Below are 16,608 nucleotides of genomic sequence, written 5' to 3'. Positions count from 1 at the left end.
TAAGCCAGCTTGCTGAACTCAAAGCCATCCAACTGGCCCTAGACATTGCAGAAAAGGAGAAGTGGCCAAAGCTCTACCTCTACACTGATTCATGGATGTTAGCTAATGCTCTGTGGGGGTGGTTGGAGAGGTCGAAAGTGGCTAACTAGCAGCATAGAGGAAAACCAGTTTGGGCTGAGGAAGAGTGGAAAGATATGGGTACCTGGGTAGAGAAGTTACCTGTGAAGGTTCGCCATATAGATGCCCATGTCCCCAGAAGTAGAGCAGCAAAACAATCAGCAGGTAGATCAGGCTGCAAAGATAGGGGTATCAAAGATAGACCTCGATTGGGAACACAAGGGGGAGTTGTTCCTAGCATGATGGGCCCGTGATGCCTCAGGTCATCAGGGCAGAGATGACACCTATAAGGGGGCAAGACCAAGGGGTGGATCTAACCATGGACAGTGTTTCTCAGGTGATCCATGACTGTAAGACATGTGCTGCCATTAAACAGGCCAAGCGAGTGAAGCCCCTCTGGTATGGTGGGTGGGGGTCCAAGTACAAGTATGGGGAGGCCTGGCAGATTGACTACATCACACTGCCCCAGACATGCCAAGGCAAGCGCTATGTGCTCACCATGGTAAAACCCACCACTGGATGGTTGGAAAGCTACCCTGTGTCTCATGCTACAGCCCATAGCACCATCCTGGGCCTTGAAAAGCAGGTCCTTTGGAGGCATGGTACTCCTGAGAGGATTGAGTTAGACAATGGGACTCATTTCAAGAACAGCCTTATCAACACCTGGGCTAGGGAACATGGCATTGAGTGGGTGTACCATGCCCCCTACCATGCACCAGCTGCAGGCAAAGTGGAGAGGTACAATGAAGTGTTAAAAACCACCTTAAAAGCATTGGGTGGAGGATCTTTCAAAAATTGGGAGCAACATTTAGAAATGGCCACCTGGTTAGTTAACAGCCAAGGTTCCACCAATCGAGCAGGTCCTGCCCAGTCTGGGCCCCTGAATATAGTAGATGGAGATAATGTCCCAGTGGTACATGTCAGAGGTTTGTTAGGTAAAACAGTGTGGATCAATTCTGCCTCGAGTACAGACAAACTCATTCGTGGGATTGTCTTTGCTCAGGGACCAGGTTGTACATGGTGGATAATGCAGAGAGATGGAGCAACACAATGTGTACCTCAGGGAGATCTGATTGTGGGGTGAGACTCATGTGCAAATATCACTGTTTGCTGGATGTTACTGCCAGTGTCTGTACACGAAAACAGACAGACACGAGACAGAAGGAAATGTGTAAGTGTTGAAGATTTGAGTAAGTGAGATGGAAGGAAATGTGTATGAGTAAGTGAAAGATGGAAGTTTTTACTTGATGAAGTTTTTACATGATGTTGACAGTATGGAGATAAGGGGTGGAATGTCCTAGGGTGATGTTATGGTGATTGTATCCCCAATCCTGTGTTCTGTTTATGTCTGATATTATGTTCTGTGCTTTCAGAACTGACTCAGAAAGTGAAGGTTTGTTTTGTCTTGTTATCAGCCAGCTCACCTCCCCCATGGTCTGTTGTCTAGAAGAGGCTGGTGCTGGCTGGCTTGGTTTTGCTTTGCTTGCTGGCTTTCCTTTGCTTGCTTTGCTTGCTTGCTTCTGCTTTTGCCTTTACTTTTGCATGTTAGTATGTTAGTTTAGCTAAGCGGTCCAATTTATTTCCCTGGACTGTTTTTTTTTCCTTTCCCTTTCCTGAATATCACTCCAACTTGCTCTGGACTGGGACCAGGGAAACACCGAGGAGCACCGAGAGCCTGCGCTCTGTGATCTGCAGCAGCCATCCCCAGTGCCCAGAGCAATTCCCAGTGCCCAGACCCGGCGACCACCCCCAGGAGAGACTTTCTGGATTTGTCATCTCTTCAGAGTGGTGAAAGAGTTTTGTTGTCATCTGATGTTGTTCATTTTTTTAGTGCTGGGAAGGGTTTTGTTTGTTAAATAAACAGGTTCGTTTCAATTTCTGTCCGAGAAAATTCTTCCCGAACCAGGTGGGTGGGGATGGGCTGTGGGGGTTTGTTTTCTGCTGGCTCCTTTCAGAGGTTTTATCTAAAATTTGCCCTAAACTAGAACAATTATTTTCCTGCAAAAATTGTGACTTGAGAGAGTGGAAAAAAACCCTGTTGTAATCATATTTTGGTTCCAATTACTTTGTGTTGGTATGGAGCAATTACTGGTTATGTTGTTTGAATTCATAGTGTCTCTTGGGGTGAAGGCTTGCATGTGTCTCTGGTCCCTAGGGTTTTTTGAGATCTTAATCCCTCTATGGTCCCTAGGTTTATTTTTTTATCAAGGAATAGCTCTGGTATGGTCCCTAATACGTAGTTTTTAGAGTAGAAGAGCACTGACCAGAATACCCATCGGGCTGGGCTTGGGTGTCATGGCTTGCAGGGAGTTTATGAAGGTGCTGAGGTCTGTTCCAGGAATGCATGGCTCATAGTCATGGTTGTGCAGCCAGTTTGGTAGGGAAGCAGGGGATGAGGCTTTTCAGCCTTTGCTTTCCTTCTTCTCCTCTGAATCTCTTAGCTCCCTATTAGAGAATGTTCAGTTTCCCCTGACTGTTAATGAGACCATCTTCCTGGTGTTTAATCTGGTAAGCTTTCTCTATACAGTCTGCAGTCTCTCTAGAATGAGGGCTGAGATTTCTAGAGGGGCTGAAGAGACCCCTGACCCAGGAGTAGACCCAGGTGTGAGAAATCCTGAGTGGTGTGGGAAATGGGGGGACGGGAATAGGCACATAGACCGTTTTCCCACATTCAAATCGATTTTACTGATTTGCCTAAAGTAGGAAGGTATAAGCACTTATTGGTGATAATAGATCACTTGACTCACTTTGTAGAGACATTCCCTACCTCCAGGGCAACTACACAAACAGTAGTAAAAATACTATTAGAAGAGATAATCCCCTGCTAAAGACTAGCAGAAGTAATAGACTCTGACAGAGGGACACACTTTGCCTCCAAAATAATTAAAGAAGTAGTTACAGCTCTAGGAACAAAGTGGCAATATCATACTCCCTGGCATCCACAAAGCTTGGGTAAAGTAGAAAGGGTAAATGGGAAAATTAAAAAACAACTAACTAAATTGATGTATAAAACACAGTTATCTTGGGTTAAATGTTTACCTTTAGCCTTGTTAAATATAAGAACTCAGCCCAGAACTGATATTGGAATTTCTCCATTTGAAATGCTTTATGGGATGCCTTATGACATGGATTCTCCTATAGATCACCCTGAAATAAGTAATCAACAAATTAACCAATATGTCAAGCAACTTATGAAAGCTCGGGAAGGGCTTAGAAGAGCTGAGTTACTCGTGCAAAAACCTCCTTTAGACTTAACAATCCATAATAAAAAAACAGGTGATAAGGTGTTAATAAAAACCTGGAAAGAAACCTCACTGACCCCAAATTGGGAAGGCCCTTATGTTGTTTTACTCACTACAGAAACTGCAGTCAGAACCGCCAAGGAGGGATGGGCATATGCGAGCCGAATAAAGCATATGCTGCTGCCGAAGAGCCGTGGAGAATAACCAGCCAGCCCGGGGACCTTAAGGTCACATTTAAATGGACTGAATGGACTCAGTAAGAATTGTACGAACCAGCTGGTAGAGGGAGATATTGGACTATGGATATCCCATAACTAATGATTTAGAGTATATTGTACAAATAAGGATTGTAATTGTTACCTTTTTGTATGCTATATTTGTAAAATTTGCCAGGAATGGTGGTGGGTCCATAGTTACAGAGGCACTTCTCCTAGGGGTATTTGTAAAGGTGTTATCAGTTAGAAAGAGAACTGACAGAGTCAGTCCTAAGGATTGGAAAAGAGAATGGGACCCTACAAAGAGAATCCCAAGAGTGGTGGGATGTGTTTACTAAGGGGGCCAGACCTGAAAATTGTTGTTTCCACTCCAATGAACCAATTCCCTTAATTGTTCAAATTATAAAAGTGAATTGCCGGAAAACTTTACCTGGGATTCAGTGTGACTCACCACAAGTGAAGGATAAAATCTGGAAATCATTCAAAAAGAGGCAGCAAAAACAGAGTAAGGGTCCTCCTGAAGAATATCCTTGCTGCCGAGAAGATGGTGCGCCTCGCGGCTCGGAGCAACCGAGTCAGTGAGCGAGGTAGAAGGATAAGAAGCGGTGGAGGAAAGAGCCCTCAGACTGGGACAATTCAAAGGTATTTCAAGAACTGCCTCAAGGATACTGATCTCCCAAGGGTAAAGGTGAGCCCGGCAATAACATGTCAAAACAAACACTGGGAATGGGGAGATAATGATAATCAAACCCTGGGGCAGTTTGGACTCCACCCTTGCTGGCAAATTCTGTGCATATTAGTTATATCTTGTACCTGGCCTGGTCAAGGGGACTATGCACACCACCCAGTTTTCCCCAGCAGCAGATGCAGGCAGTGACCCTAATTAAAAGGTAGGGATGGTGTTTGCTGGTTATAGAGCAACTGGTAGGGGTTGGTTGGACTCTGACCAAAATAGACCAAGGGAAAGTTGTTAAGCATAATGCCACCACTGTAGCTCCCATTTTTTTTGTTACTAATGAGGACTTGGTAAACTCTATGTGGAGATGGAGTAAACCTGAACTCCGGGCTACCTATTGGTGTCCTAGTTCCAATCCGGGGGGGAGGATATTGAAATTATCCTGGGGAATATCTGTGAGTATTAGGGCTGTAAAGCCATAGCAACCGCCTAGGCTGTCACCCATCCAGATAAATTTCTAAAGGTCTCATGGTACCCTGAGAGGTGTAAAATTCTGGAGTATGGCACTTAAGGATAAATTCTGTAAAAGGGAGATTGCAGGTCCCATAATATTGTTGTTACTAAGTTTAACTTTAAAACTTGCATTCTTAATAAATACATAGACATTATAAAAGGAAGACTAGAAGCAGCTCATCTAATGCTTATTAGAGATAGGTACGAAGCATTGCCCAGAGATTCAAAAGTAGATAAAATCCTGGTCTTAAGCTACCAAAAGTTAAAGTGTTTTAATGAACCAATTGGTAAAGAGAAAAAGGAGGGATTGTAATAAATAAAAAGGTCTTTGTTCATCAAACGAGCATCAAAGGAGATAAGAATTTGAACGGAGTAGGGAATCTCAAGATGTGGGAGGAGAAGGAGAAAGGGGGGTAAACAGCAAGTATTCTGCTTAAGAATTGTGCAGATGCAACTAGCATAGAACACTGTGTAACTAATTATATACAAGTTAACTTTTAGGCCAAGGACCATCCGCAAGGAAGATGAGGAGCCTTCATCCTTATGACCACCAAGGGCAGAAAAAACACCCCCAGCAACCAATTGCACCGGCGAAGAGTACATCGGGAGAAAACACGTCAACCAGAAAAAAAAAAGGGACTATAAAAACAAAAAGGTCAAAGGGGGAAGGTGCGCCGTGGCAGAACAGAGACTCCCCGGCCACCCAGTGCTGTTCTTTTGCTTAATACCGCTTGCTAAATAAATTCTTGTTAATTGATTTATCTATAATTGGCCTCCCCAATTGAATTTGTCCATAACAATCCTGACTAGAGAAATGAAAAAAAATAAACTTGGTGTATTATCCAACACACATGTGCAGAGCAAGCCCCCGGCTGCTGAGTCTTAGGAGAAGGCTGAGGGAAATGCACCCACTACATCCCCTCTGCGACTCACTCGGCATCTGGTGAGGAAGTTTGGATGCCTGCAGGGGTTGCTTGTCTCCTCTGGGTGTGCTCTTCCTTCCCTCTGGGAGGGCCTTAATAGAAATTAGTTCCATTTCTCCTGCAGACCAGAGTGGCAGGGAGTCACTGCAGGCTGGTGATACTCTGATACAAGGAAACGGGTGTGCATACAAACCACACTGTGAAAAGCCAGTGTCCATAAGGGAGCCAGAGGAGCCCTGCATCTTTATTTGAATAAAGGGAGAGAGTCCATGGGGACATCTGCTGCTGGGGTTTTCTCTCTCAAAGTTTTGGAGGACACAGCCTCCTTTTAAACTCCTGGCCACATGCTGCCCTCTTCCTTTCCCCACTGGCTGGGGTACCAGGCCAGGGGACCACAGGGACCTTTGTACCCTCTTTTCCTTTTGCAAGGTATTAGTTCTGGTCTCCATCCAAACTGTAATAGATAGATAATGAGATGATTTGCTCTTGCAATTAAGGGATGAATATTGTGTGTATCTTAAGAGAAGCTTTATTGATGTAGAGTTATGTTATTGTGATTTGTTGTTCTCTGCTCTCCCCACAGTCCCCTTTCCCCTTTTATAAATGAAAATTAGTCCAGCCAAATTAAAAATGAAATAATATATAATTTATTTAGGAATGAATTCTCTCTGAGCCAGCCACAAGGAAAAGGACAGCACTGAGCCCGGGTTCGGCGCTGGGTGTGTGACAGGAAGGAGCCTCTCGGCAGAGGTTCCCCTGGACACACTCACCACGCTCCTGGACCCGGCAGTTCTTATAGGAAATTTTCTGCCTGAGGCCAGGATTTTAGTCATCTGCCTTTTCTTTCTATTCAGAGTCACACATAGTCCTAAAGTTCTTTTCTCTGAGCCAGGGTTGAACAATCCAGGTCCAGTTGTGGACAGTTTTTCCTGATGAGGTTATGGGAACCGTGGCATTCAGATGTATCAGCCCGGAGGACTCCAGCGATCCCAATCTTGGGTCGCTACCAGCATGATCAGCTCCCAGGTGTTCCAGAATCGCCTTTTGGGACAGCCCATCTCCAGACCAGCCACATGTATTGGATTGTAAATGAGGCATTGTCCAAAAACAACCTGGCTCTGGTGTAACTGAGTGTGTGGAGGGGACAGCTCTCAGTGCTGGTGTGTGTATTTTGTAATAACTAAATATTTTGTGGAACTCTGGAATTTTGGGCATTTTACTGGAATTTTTGGGGGATTTAATGGCATTCTTTGGGGATTTGGTTTTTGGTTTTGTTTGGGTTTTTTTTTTTTGTGGTGGGATTTTGGGGGATTTTGTGGGGGTTTTGGGTGTTGCAAGGATTTCTTTGGGTGTTGGGGGGATTTTCTTGTGGTTTTGGGTACATTTTCGGGGGGATTTGTGGGGTTTAATTGGGATTTTGTGGGCTTTTATTGGAATTCTGGGGTGTTCTAATGAGGTTTTTGTGAGATTTAATTGGGATTTTGTGAGTTTTATTGGGACTTTCAGGGGTTTAAAGGAGATTTTGGTGCCTCTCAGCCCTTCCCCACACCCTGGGACAACTGCAAAGCCCCCCCAAAATTCTTCTTAAACACCCCAAAATGCCAATAAAACTCTCCAAAACCACAAAGAATCCAATAAAATCCCAGTGAAACCCACAAAATTAAAAAAAACTGCCAAAAACTTCAATAAACCCTCCAAAAAACAACATCCCCAAATCCCTAAAAAAGATCCCTCAAAATCCAATGTCCCCAAAGCCACAAAACCCCAAAAAATCCTGTAACCCCTCTAAAACTCAGTATTTCTCTCCCAAAACCCAATAATTCCCCCTAAACTCCCAACAAAATCCTCCAAAGCCCAAAAACGCCATCAAAATCCCCCCAAACACCCCCAGAGCCCGCCAGACTCACTGGGGGCTGTCCTGGGTCAGGGGCACCGCCCGGTGGAACAGGAGCCACTTCAGGGGCCCTCGGAGCTTTTTGGGGAGGGGGCACCATGGGAGACCCCCAAAATCGGGGCAGGGGAACCCCTGTTGTGCTCCTCCCCCAAACCCCCAGACCCCGGCTCAGGGTGGGCCTGGGACCCCCCGGGACCCCCAAATCTCCCCAGGAGATTCCCCTCCAGGAACTCAAACCCCCCCAGAGACCCCCAAGGTTGTGATACAGGGACCTGACCTGTTCAGAACTACTTAAGGGTTAAATGACTAGAAAAGAATTAAGTGAAGAAAACGTTATGTGCTATGTATATGCACCAGTATCCTGTTATTCTAGACATTAGCAAACAGATGTAGAAACTTTGTCCTTGGCTATGTATTTTACTCTGATAAGCTTCCTTTACTCTGATAAGCTTCCTGATGATATGTAAAGAATGCATACTCAGCAGATGGACTGTGGTCAGTTGAATAGGCCATATATCATGAAAGGAGGAAAAGATGGGGCCCAGAGCACAGAAAAACTACCACGCATGCTCGAAATAAAAGTTCAACTAGCGGACAGAGTGATGAAGACTATGGACGACCACCAGAGGACCCCTGACGACCACCGAAGACCACCCAAAAATGCAACTACGCTTGCGCATCCTTATCTCGGAATAATCATGAATATGTAAATAATTTTCAGGACTTGTAATGAATATGCATGTTTTAGTAAGATAAATCACAGCTTTCTTAGCTGCACGGTGCACATGTTAGGAGGAGAGATCCCCCATGTGCCCAGCGCTGCAATAAAGAATATCTGCTGCCCGGATTGCTTCCGTCTTTGATTCAATTTGGCGAGCCAGGCAGGAGGACTCTCTGCTCGGCCGCGGGACCCGCTGGGAACAGGACTCCCTAGGGTACCCCCGGGATCTTCCCGGAGGGGCTCCTCGCCTCATTCGGATCACCGCGGGAGCAGACAAGAACTCCGTTCGCCCCGGCGGCACAGGTATCCTTTATTTTTATTTGTTTGGGACCGGTCATTTGGTTAAGCTCCCCGCAGGGGGTAGCGTTTGTTATACGATCGTATTTGGTTTTGGTTAAGCTTCCCGCAGGGGGTAGCGTTTGTTATACGATTGTATTTGGTTTTGGATAAGCTCCCCGCAGGGGGTAGCGTTTGTTATATGATCGTATTTGGTTTTGAATAAGCTCCCCGCGGAGTTTGTGTTTGTTATACGATCGTATTTGGTTTTGGTCTACTACTTTGGTATATTAAGACATACGCTTCTGAGTTAATGGTTTGGGAACTGTTTAACACGTACTGGGTTTGGTTGCTTATTTTTGGAATTATTCTGATTGTTGTTGGAATTTTGTGTTGCTGTAAAAAGTGTCCTGTTTGGTGCATAGTATAATGGGTGGACGACAGAGCGGGGGAATCGTGAAGAAGAGCCCTTTGGGTTGTATTTTAATGCATTGGAAAGAAATAGGTGGGACTCCTGGAGGGACAGTGAATAAGAAAACATTAATTAAATATTGTAACCAGTGGTGGCCTTTGTATAAGTTAGAAGAGGGTGAGAAGTGGCCGTTCAATGGAACTTTGCAATATAATACTTTGTTGCAGTTAATGTTGTTTTTAAGGCGGGAAGGAAAGTGGGATGAAGTGGGATATGCGGATATGTTTTTCACTTTGCGGAATCACCCTGAATGGCAGAAGGAATGTGGGATAAACGTAGCACCCCAGGATCCTTTGGTGTTAGCTATGGAAAAGGAACAGAGAAAGAATGGAACTAGGTTAAAACGGTGTTGTTCGGCTTGCAGTATAGGGCAAAGGTGTGTAAAACTTAAAGAAACAGAGGAAAGAATAGAAGATTATAGTTCTCCACCCCAACCCCCTTCTCCCCCGGAAACCCCTCCCCCCCCTAGATCCCGACCTTCTACCTCATCAGATGAATCAGATAAAAGTAATCGCATAGAAAAATCTGGTGAGGCCGTCCCTGGAAAAATGAACTTTTCTCCCATCACAGCTCGAACTCGGAGTAAAATGGGGCCGATAATTCAAGCCCCGTTAAGGCAAGCGATGGGAGCAACAGGACCCACCAGAATTAAGATTCCCTTTTCTATGAATGACTTGGATGTTTGGCGAAAAGTAGTAAAGGGATACCGGGATGATCCGGAAGGGGTGGCAAAACGATTTGAATTAATAGTTAAAAATCAGGATCCAGATTAGAAAGATATAGATTTGATGTTGGATGCCTTAACTGAAACAGAAAAACAATTAATAATTAAAAGTGCTCGTACACAAGTACAAATTCAAATCACGGCAGGAACCCTTCAAGGTACGGTCGAAACCCACGTCCCTAGAGATGACCCTAATTGGGACCCAAATGACGACCAAGATTACAGGCTACTTAAAAGATACCAAGAATGGATTAAGATTGGTATCGGGACGGCCGTACCGAAGGCAGTAAATTGGTCAAATTTATATGAAATCAAGCAAAACTCGGCAGAAACTCCTACGGAGTTTCTTGACAAATTACGGACTGCTATGAGAAAATATACCACCCTAGATCCCGCTTCTGATACAGGCAGACAACAGCTAGTTTCCTTATTTTTGGGACAGTCATCAGAAGACATAAGGAGAAAACTCCAAAAGCTGAAAGAACCTGATATTAGGGATTTAGAAAAGCTGCTAGAAGAAGCCTGGAGGATATATAGAAACCGAGAAGAGCAGGGCAAGTATAAAATGGGACAGGTAATTGCGGAAGCCACGGTGGCTGCATTGGAAAAGCAGAAAAGTGGAACTCAAAATAATAAAGAAAAGAGGCAGCGCCCAACCTTACAGTCAAATCAGTGTGCATACTGTAAGGAGATAGGGCACTGGAAAGGGGAATGTCCTAAGTTGACAAGAAAGCCCCCTTTGTTAGCCCAGATGGGCTCAGACCAGTGAAGGGGACCGGGGGACACCACCCTAGCGGATCCCCTGGTTAAAATTGAGCTAGGGAAAGAAAAGAAAGAAATAGATTTCCTTGTTGATACCGGGGCTTCCTATTCGGTACTGAACCAACAATTAATGCCGAAAGACAAAGATTTTATCACTATAATTGGAGCTACAGGACAAAAGGAAAAAGCTTATTTCCTTAAACCACTTAATTATCGGCTTGGAAAACAAATTGGAATTCACAGGTTTCTATATTTACCAAATTCCCCAAAGCCCTTGCTAGGGCGAGATTTGCTAGAACAACTTGAGGCAAAAATTGTTTTTCAGAAAGGGAAAATTGAATTTCAAATTCAAGAAGAACAATTAGTGGAAGTTTTGAGTCTAGCCTTAATACAAACTCAAAGCCATTCTGAAATACCTAGAGAGGTTTTGGACCCGGTATATCCAGGGGTTTGGGCTAGTGAAGTTCCGGGGAAAGCCAAAAATGCAAGCCCTGTCGTAATCAAGTTGAAACCAGGAGTAAAGCCGGTAAGAATTAAACAATATCCCTTAAAGCTAGAAGACAGGGAAGGAATCAAAAATATTATTAATCGATTTCTGCAATACAAATTGCTAACGGAATGCGAATCAGAATACAACACTCCGATTTTACCCGTTAAAAAAGCAGATGGAAAAAGTTATAGATTAGTACAAGACCTAAGGGCAATTAATAAAATAGTTGAAGACATCCACCCGGTTGTAGCCAACCCATACACACTATTAACTAAATTGAGAGATACCTTACATTGGTTTACTGTACTGGATCTCAAAGATGCCTTCTTCTGTTTGCCGCTGGCCTCAGAAAGTCAGAAGCTATTTGCTTTTGAATGGGAAAATCCGGATTCAGGAAGAAAAACACAATTAACTTGGGCAGTACTACCACAAGGATTTAAAAACAGCCCTACGATTTTTGGAAATCAGTTAGCTAAAGATTTGGAAAATTGGACTCCCCCAGATGGTAAAGGAATCCTCGTGCAATATGTTGATGATCTTTTAATAGCCACTGAGAACAGGGAAGAGTGTCTCTCATGGACTATAGAACTTCTCAATTTCCTAGGAATGAATGGATACAGAGTATCCCAACAAAAGGCTCAAATAGTGCAACAGCGAGTAACTTATTTAGGATTAGAAATTTCCAGAGGACAAAGAGAATTGGGAACTGAGCGAAAAGAGGCAATTTGTCGCACCCCGGAGCCTCAAACAGCCAAGGAATTGCGGACATTCTTGGGAATGGCAGGTTGGTGCCGCTTATGGATATACAACTATGGTGTAATAGTTAAACCTCTATATGAACTGCTAAAGAAAACCCGACTTAAAATAGAATAGACGGCAGAGGCTCGAGCCGCCTTCAAGAAACTTAAAAAGGAACTGATGAAGGCTCCGGCCCTCGGCTTACCAGATGTCTCTAAACCCTTTTTATTATTCTCACATGAAAGACAGGGGATGGCACTTGGAGTATTAGCCCAAGAACTTAGCCCTTACAAGCGGGCAGTGGCGTACTTCTCCAAGCAGCTGGACGAGGTAAGCAAAGGATGGCCAGGATGCCTACGTGCAGTGGCGGCAGTTGTAATAAACATTCAAGAAGCACGCAAATTCACATTAGGGCAGAAGATAACGGTGATGGTTTCCCATACTGTCTCAGCTGTGTTAGAACAAAAAGAGAACCATTGGCTCTCCCCACAGAGATTTCTGAAATACCAAGCCATCATAGTCGAACAAGATAATATAGAAATAATTGTTACTAACATTATAAATCCAGCTTCTTTTCTCAGCGGTGCCCAAAGAGAACCACTGTCCCACGACTGCATAGAGACCATCGAAGCCACCTATTCGAGCCGTCCAGATCTCCAGGACACCCCTCTAAAAGACGCTGAAGACTCCTGGTACACAGATGGAAGCAGCTTCGTGAAACTGGGACAGCGGAGAGCAGGATATGCGATAACCACTACTCAAAAGGTAATCGAAGCCAACCCTCTTCCTGCAGGAACCTCGGCCCAGAAAGCAGAAATAGTGGCCCTTATAAGGGCACTAGAACTTGCAAAAGAAAAGAAGATAAATATTTGGACTGATTCAAAATATGCTTTCGGGGTGGTGCATGCGCATGGAGCAATTTGGAAAGAACGAGGACTGTTGAACACCCAGAAGAAACAGATCAAACATGCAGAAGAAATATTGAAATTATTAGAAGTGATTCAACTACCGGAAAAAGTAGCTATAATGCATTGCCGAGGACACCAAAAAGGTAACTCTGACCAAGAAATAGGAAATCGATTGGCTGATAGTGAAGCCAAGCGAGTGGCAGAGGAAGTAAAGGTATGTGCTTTGATACCAGACAGTAAACCAATTGATTTAGAACAGTCACCTAAATACTCAAAAGAAGACTTGAAATTGGCTAATGATCTAGGAGGTGAGCCCGGAACAAAGGGCTGGATACAGTTGAAAGAAGGTCACATATTAGTTCCTTCTAATATTTTGTGGCCCCTAATACAAGCAGAACATACAAAAACCCACTGGGGAGCAGATGCATTATACAAAGAAGTGACCAAAAGAATAGTAGGGCGAAATTTGTATACCACAGTAAAACAGGTAACGCAGCAATGTGAAATATGTCAACGAAATAATCCAGACACAACTAGCAAAATAAAATTGGGGATGATAAGTAAAGGAAACTGCCCTGGGCAACAATGGCAAATTGATTTTTCTGAGCTCCCCAGAAAAGGGGGGTATAGATATCTTTTAGTCCTGACAGACACTTTCACAGGATGGCCAGAAGCATATCCCTGCAGGACTAACAAAGCGCGAGAAGTGACTAAAGCGCTACTGAATGAAATAATTCCTCGTTTCGGAGTTCCATCGACAATATCCTCCGATCGAGGACCACATTTTAATGCTAAAATTGTTCAACAAGTGGGAAAAGCATTAGGAATAGACTGGCAGTTACATACCCCGTACAGACCTCAAGCAAGTGGCCAAGTTGAAAAGATGAATCATATGCTCAAACAACAGATAGCAAAGATTAGTCAGGAGGCAAATTTAACTTGGCCCCAAGCTTTACCATTGGCATTATTGAGAATAAGAGTTAAACCTCGGACAAAGGAAAATTTAAGCCCTTTTGAGATATTATATGGGCGACCCTATCAACTTCAATTTAAGGGTGAAGAATTGGCACAAATTGGGGAAGGATATTTACTGGAATACATGAAAGCATTGCAGAAACAATTATCAGAAATACATAAAAATGTTTTGGGTACTAGAGTAAGGGGATTAGATCACCCCCTCCATGCCTTTGAACCTGGTGATTATGTATATGTTAAGAATTTTTCAGGACAACCCTTGGAGGAAAAGTGGAAAGGTCCATATCAAGTGCTGCTGACAACATTCACTGCGGTGAAGATTAAAGAACACCCAGCTTGGATTCACTACTCGAAAATAAAGAAGGCCCCTACGAAACCATGGACTGCTACTCCCGTAGGACCTACCAGATTGCGATTTTCCAGATTATCTTGACCTATGGGGGAGCCTGGGCACGGTGGGATTTGAATCTTCATCTTTCGCTGACGGAAGGTATATCTCGAACTCTGAATAGAACTAATTGTTGGATATGTACACATATGCCTGAATACAGTGGAAAACAGATCTTGTTAATAGGCATCCCCATACCTGGTAATAATCCGTGGACGAGATATTGGGAGAATACCACCTGGGTAAATTATACATATAGAGCTCAGCCATTAAAAATTCATAACCCTCCAATTAAAAAATCTTACTATAAATGTGTGCAGAAGTGTAACCCACCTAAAGGATTAGATAAAGTTGGGAGTTGTAATAACGTCCAATATATAGGAAATCAAACGGGTTGTAATAAAATAAAATATATCGGGTCCCCCACCTCTATTAATAGTACCCTCTGGCCAGTTCCAGAAGGAAAAGGATGGTATTGGCTGTGCAATGATACTGCATGGAAAGTGTTACCTGAAAATTGGGTGGGAACATGCACCCTGGGAGCCGTAGTCCCAAACATAACTATACATAATCATTTATCCGAAGGTTGGCTTCAAACACATATTCGAAGAATTAGACGGGAAGTAGAAAATCCCCTAATAAAAAGGCAGAATGCATTTCATTCCTTTGCTAGATGGTTTCTCCCTTGGCTAGGGGTAAGTGAATTAAAAAAAGCTATAATAAATATTTCAGCAGTAGTAGAAGACATTGAAAATAAAACAATAGATGCAATTCAAGCACAGCAGATTGAGATAAATAGCCTTGCACAAGTAGTGCAGCAAAATAGAATGGCTTTAGATTTATTATTGGCTTCACGAGGGGGGGTTTGTACCATTATAAATACAAGTTGCTGTGTATATGTAGATCAGAATAATCGAATTGCTACAGATTTAAGTGAAATCTGGAAACAGACTAAGATACTCCATGAGGTAACCAAGGATGACACCTCGTGGGGATTTGAAGAATTGTGGAAAGTCCTAACATCCTGGTTACCTAATTTGAATTGGTTAAAACAACTTTTTATTTCCGTAATACTTGTAATATTGTTAATTATCATAGTCTGGATTTTAATTAAGTGTGTCTTACTTTGTAACAAAGAAGCAACTAATGTTGAAAAATATAGATATGGAGGCGTAATATGATTGCAAAAGAATTTGCAATGGTTATAGAAAAGGGGGGACTTGATACAGGGACCTGACCTGTTCAGAACTACTTAAGGGTTAAATGACTAGAAAAGAATTAAGTGAAGAAAACGTTATGTGCTATGTATATGCACCAGTATCCTGTTATTCTAGACATTAGCAAACAGATGTAGAAACTTTGTCCTTGGCTATGTATTTTACTCTGATAAGCTTCCTTTACTCTGATAAGCTTCCTGATGATATGTAAAGAATGCATACTCAGCAGATGGACTGTGGTCAGTTGAATAGGCCATATATCATGAAAGGAGGAAAAGATGGGGCCCAGAGCACAGAAAAACTACCACGCATGCTCGAAATAAAAGTTCAACTAGCGGACAGAGTGATGAAGACTATGGACGACCACCAGAGGACCCCTGACGACCACCGAAGACCACCCAAAAATGCAACTACGCTTGCGCATCCTTATCTCGGAATAATCATGAATATGTAAATAATTTTCAGGACTTGTAATGAATATGCATGTTTTAGTAAGATAAATCACAGCTTTCTTAGCTGCACGGTGCACATGTTAGGAGGAGAGATCCCCCATGTGCCCAGCGCTGCAATAAAGAATATCTGCTGCCCGGATTGCTTCCGTCTTTGATTCAGTTGGCCCAGGACCCCTGAGAGCCCCCAGACCCCAATCGAGCCCAGCACAGGATGTCCCCTGAGACCCCCCCAGACCCTTCCCAAGACCCCACCCAGGACCTTTCCAGGACCCCCCCAGACCCCTCCCGAAACCTCTGCGGACCCACCCCAGACCTCATAAGACCCCCCCCCAAGACCCCTCCCCCAGGACCCCCAAGACCCCTCCGAAAACCCCTCCAGGACCCCCCAGACCCCTCCCAAAACTCCCCCCGGATCCCTCCCCAAAGGCCCCGATCCCCCCAGCCCCTCCCCAGCCCCCCCAGCCCCAGCCCCTGTGCGGACCCCCCTCCCCAGCGGCGCCGCCCCAGCCGCTCCCGCAGCTCCGGCCTCTCCCAGCGCCTCCCCCGCTCTGGCAGCGCCGCCCGCGGGGCCCGCCCGAGCCCGCTCCCGGCTCCCTCTGATTGGCTGCCGCGGCGCGGGGAGGCGGGCTCTGCCGAGGGGAGCCGCGCGCTGATTGGTCGGTTTGGCACGGGGCGCGCCGCTATTGGCTGGGAAGCCCGCGCGTGTGGCGGTGGCGGGAAACTGTGAGGGGAGCGCGGCTGAAGAGGAGCTGAGGGGGCGCCGGGGGGAGCTGGGGGGGTTTGGGGCGGGTCTGGGGAGAAATTGGGGATTTTGGGGGGATTGACGGGAAATAGGGGGTGTGCGGTGGGTTTGGGGGCAATGCGGGGGTCTGAGGGGGCTTTGGTGGGTCTGAGGGGGTTTAGGG

At 44.6% G+C, this 16,608-nt stretch overlaps 1 protein-coding gene across 2 annotated transcripts; it reads left to right on the top strand.

Annotated features, from left to right (window-relative positions):
- Positions 1-8,361: 8,361 nt before the first annotated feature.
- LOC144248775 (syncytin-1-like) lies at positions 8,362-15,842 on the top strand. 2 transcript variants are annotated; one of them, XM_085564861.1, is made up of 2 exons: positions 8,362-8,604; positions 13,898-15,842. In XM_085564861.1, the coding sequence occupies exon 2, from the start codon at positions 14,025-14,027 to the stop codon at positions 15,213-15,215; it is 1,191 nt and encodes a 396-aa protein (XP_085420987.1). In that variant the 5' UTR covers positions 8,362-8,604; positions 13,898-14,024; the 3' UTR covers positions 15,216-15,842. The 2 variants fall into 2 exon arrangements, with proteins under 2 accessions (XP_085420987.1, XP_077646896.2); XM_077790770.2 differs by having other exon boundaries at positions 13,888-15,842.
- The last annotated feature ends 766 nt before the right edge of the window (positions 15,843-16,608 follow it).

This window comes from Lonchura striata, chromosome 34, assembly GCF_050655825.1.
Source record: "Lonchura striata isolate lonStrDom1 chromosome 34, ASM5065582v1, whole genome shotgun sequence".
Taxonomy (NCBI): domain Eukaryota; kingdom Metazoa; phylum Chordata; class Aves; order Passeriformes; family Estrildidae; genus Lonchura; species Lonchura striata.
Note: the sequence above shows the minus strand (reverse complement) of the source record. Positions and strands in the feature narration are given on the sequence as shown.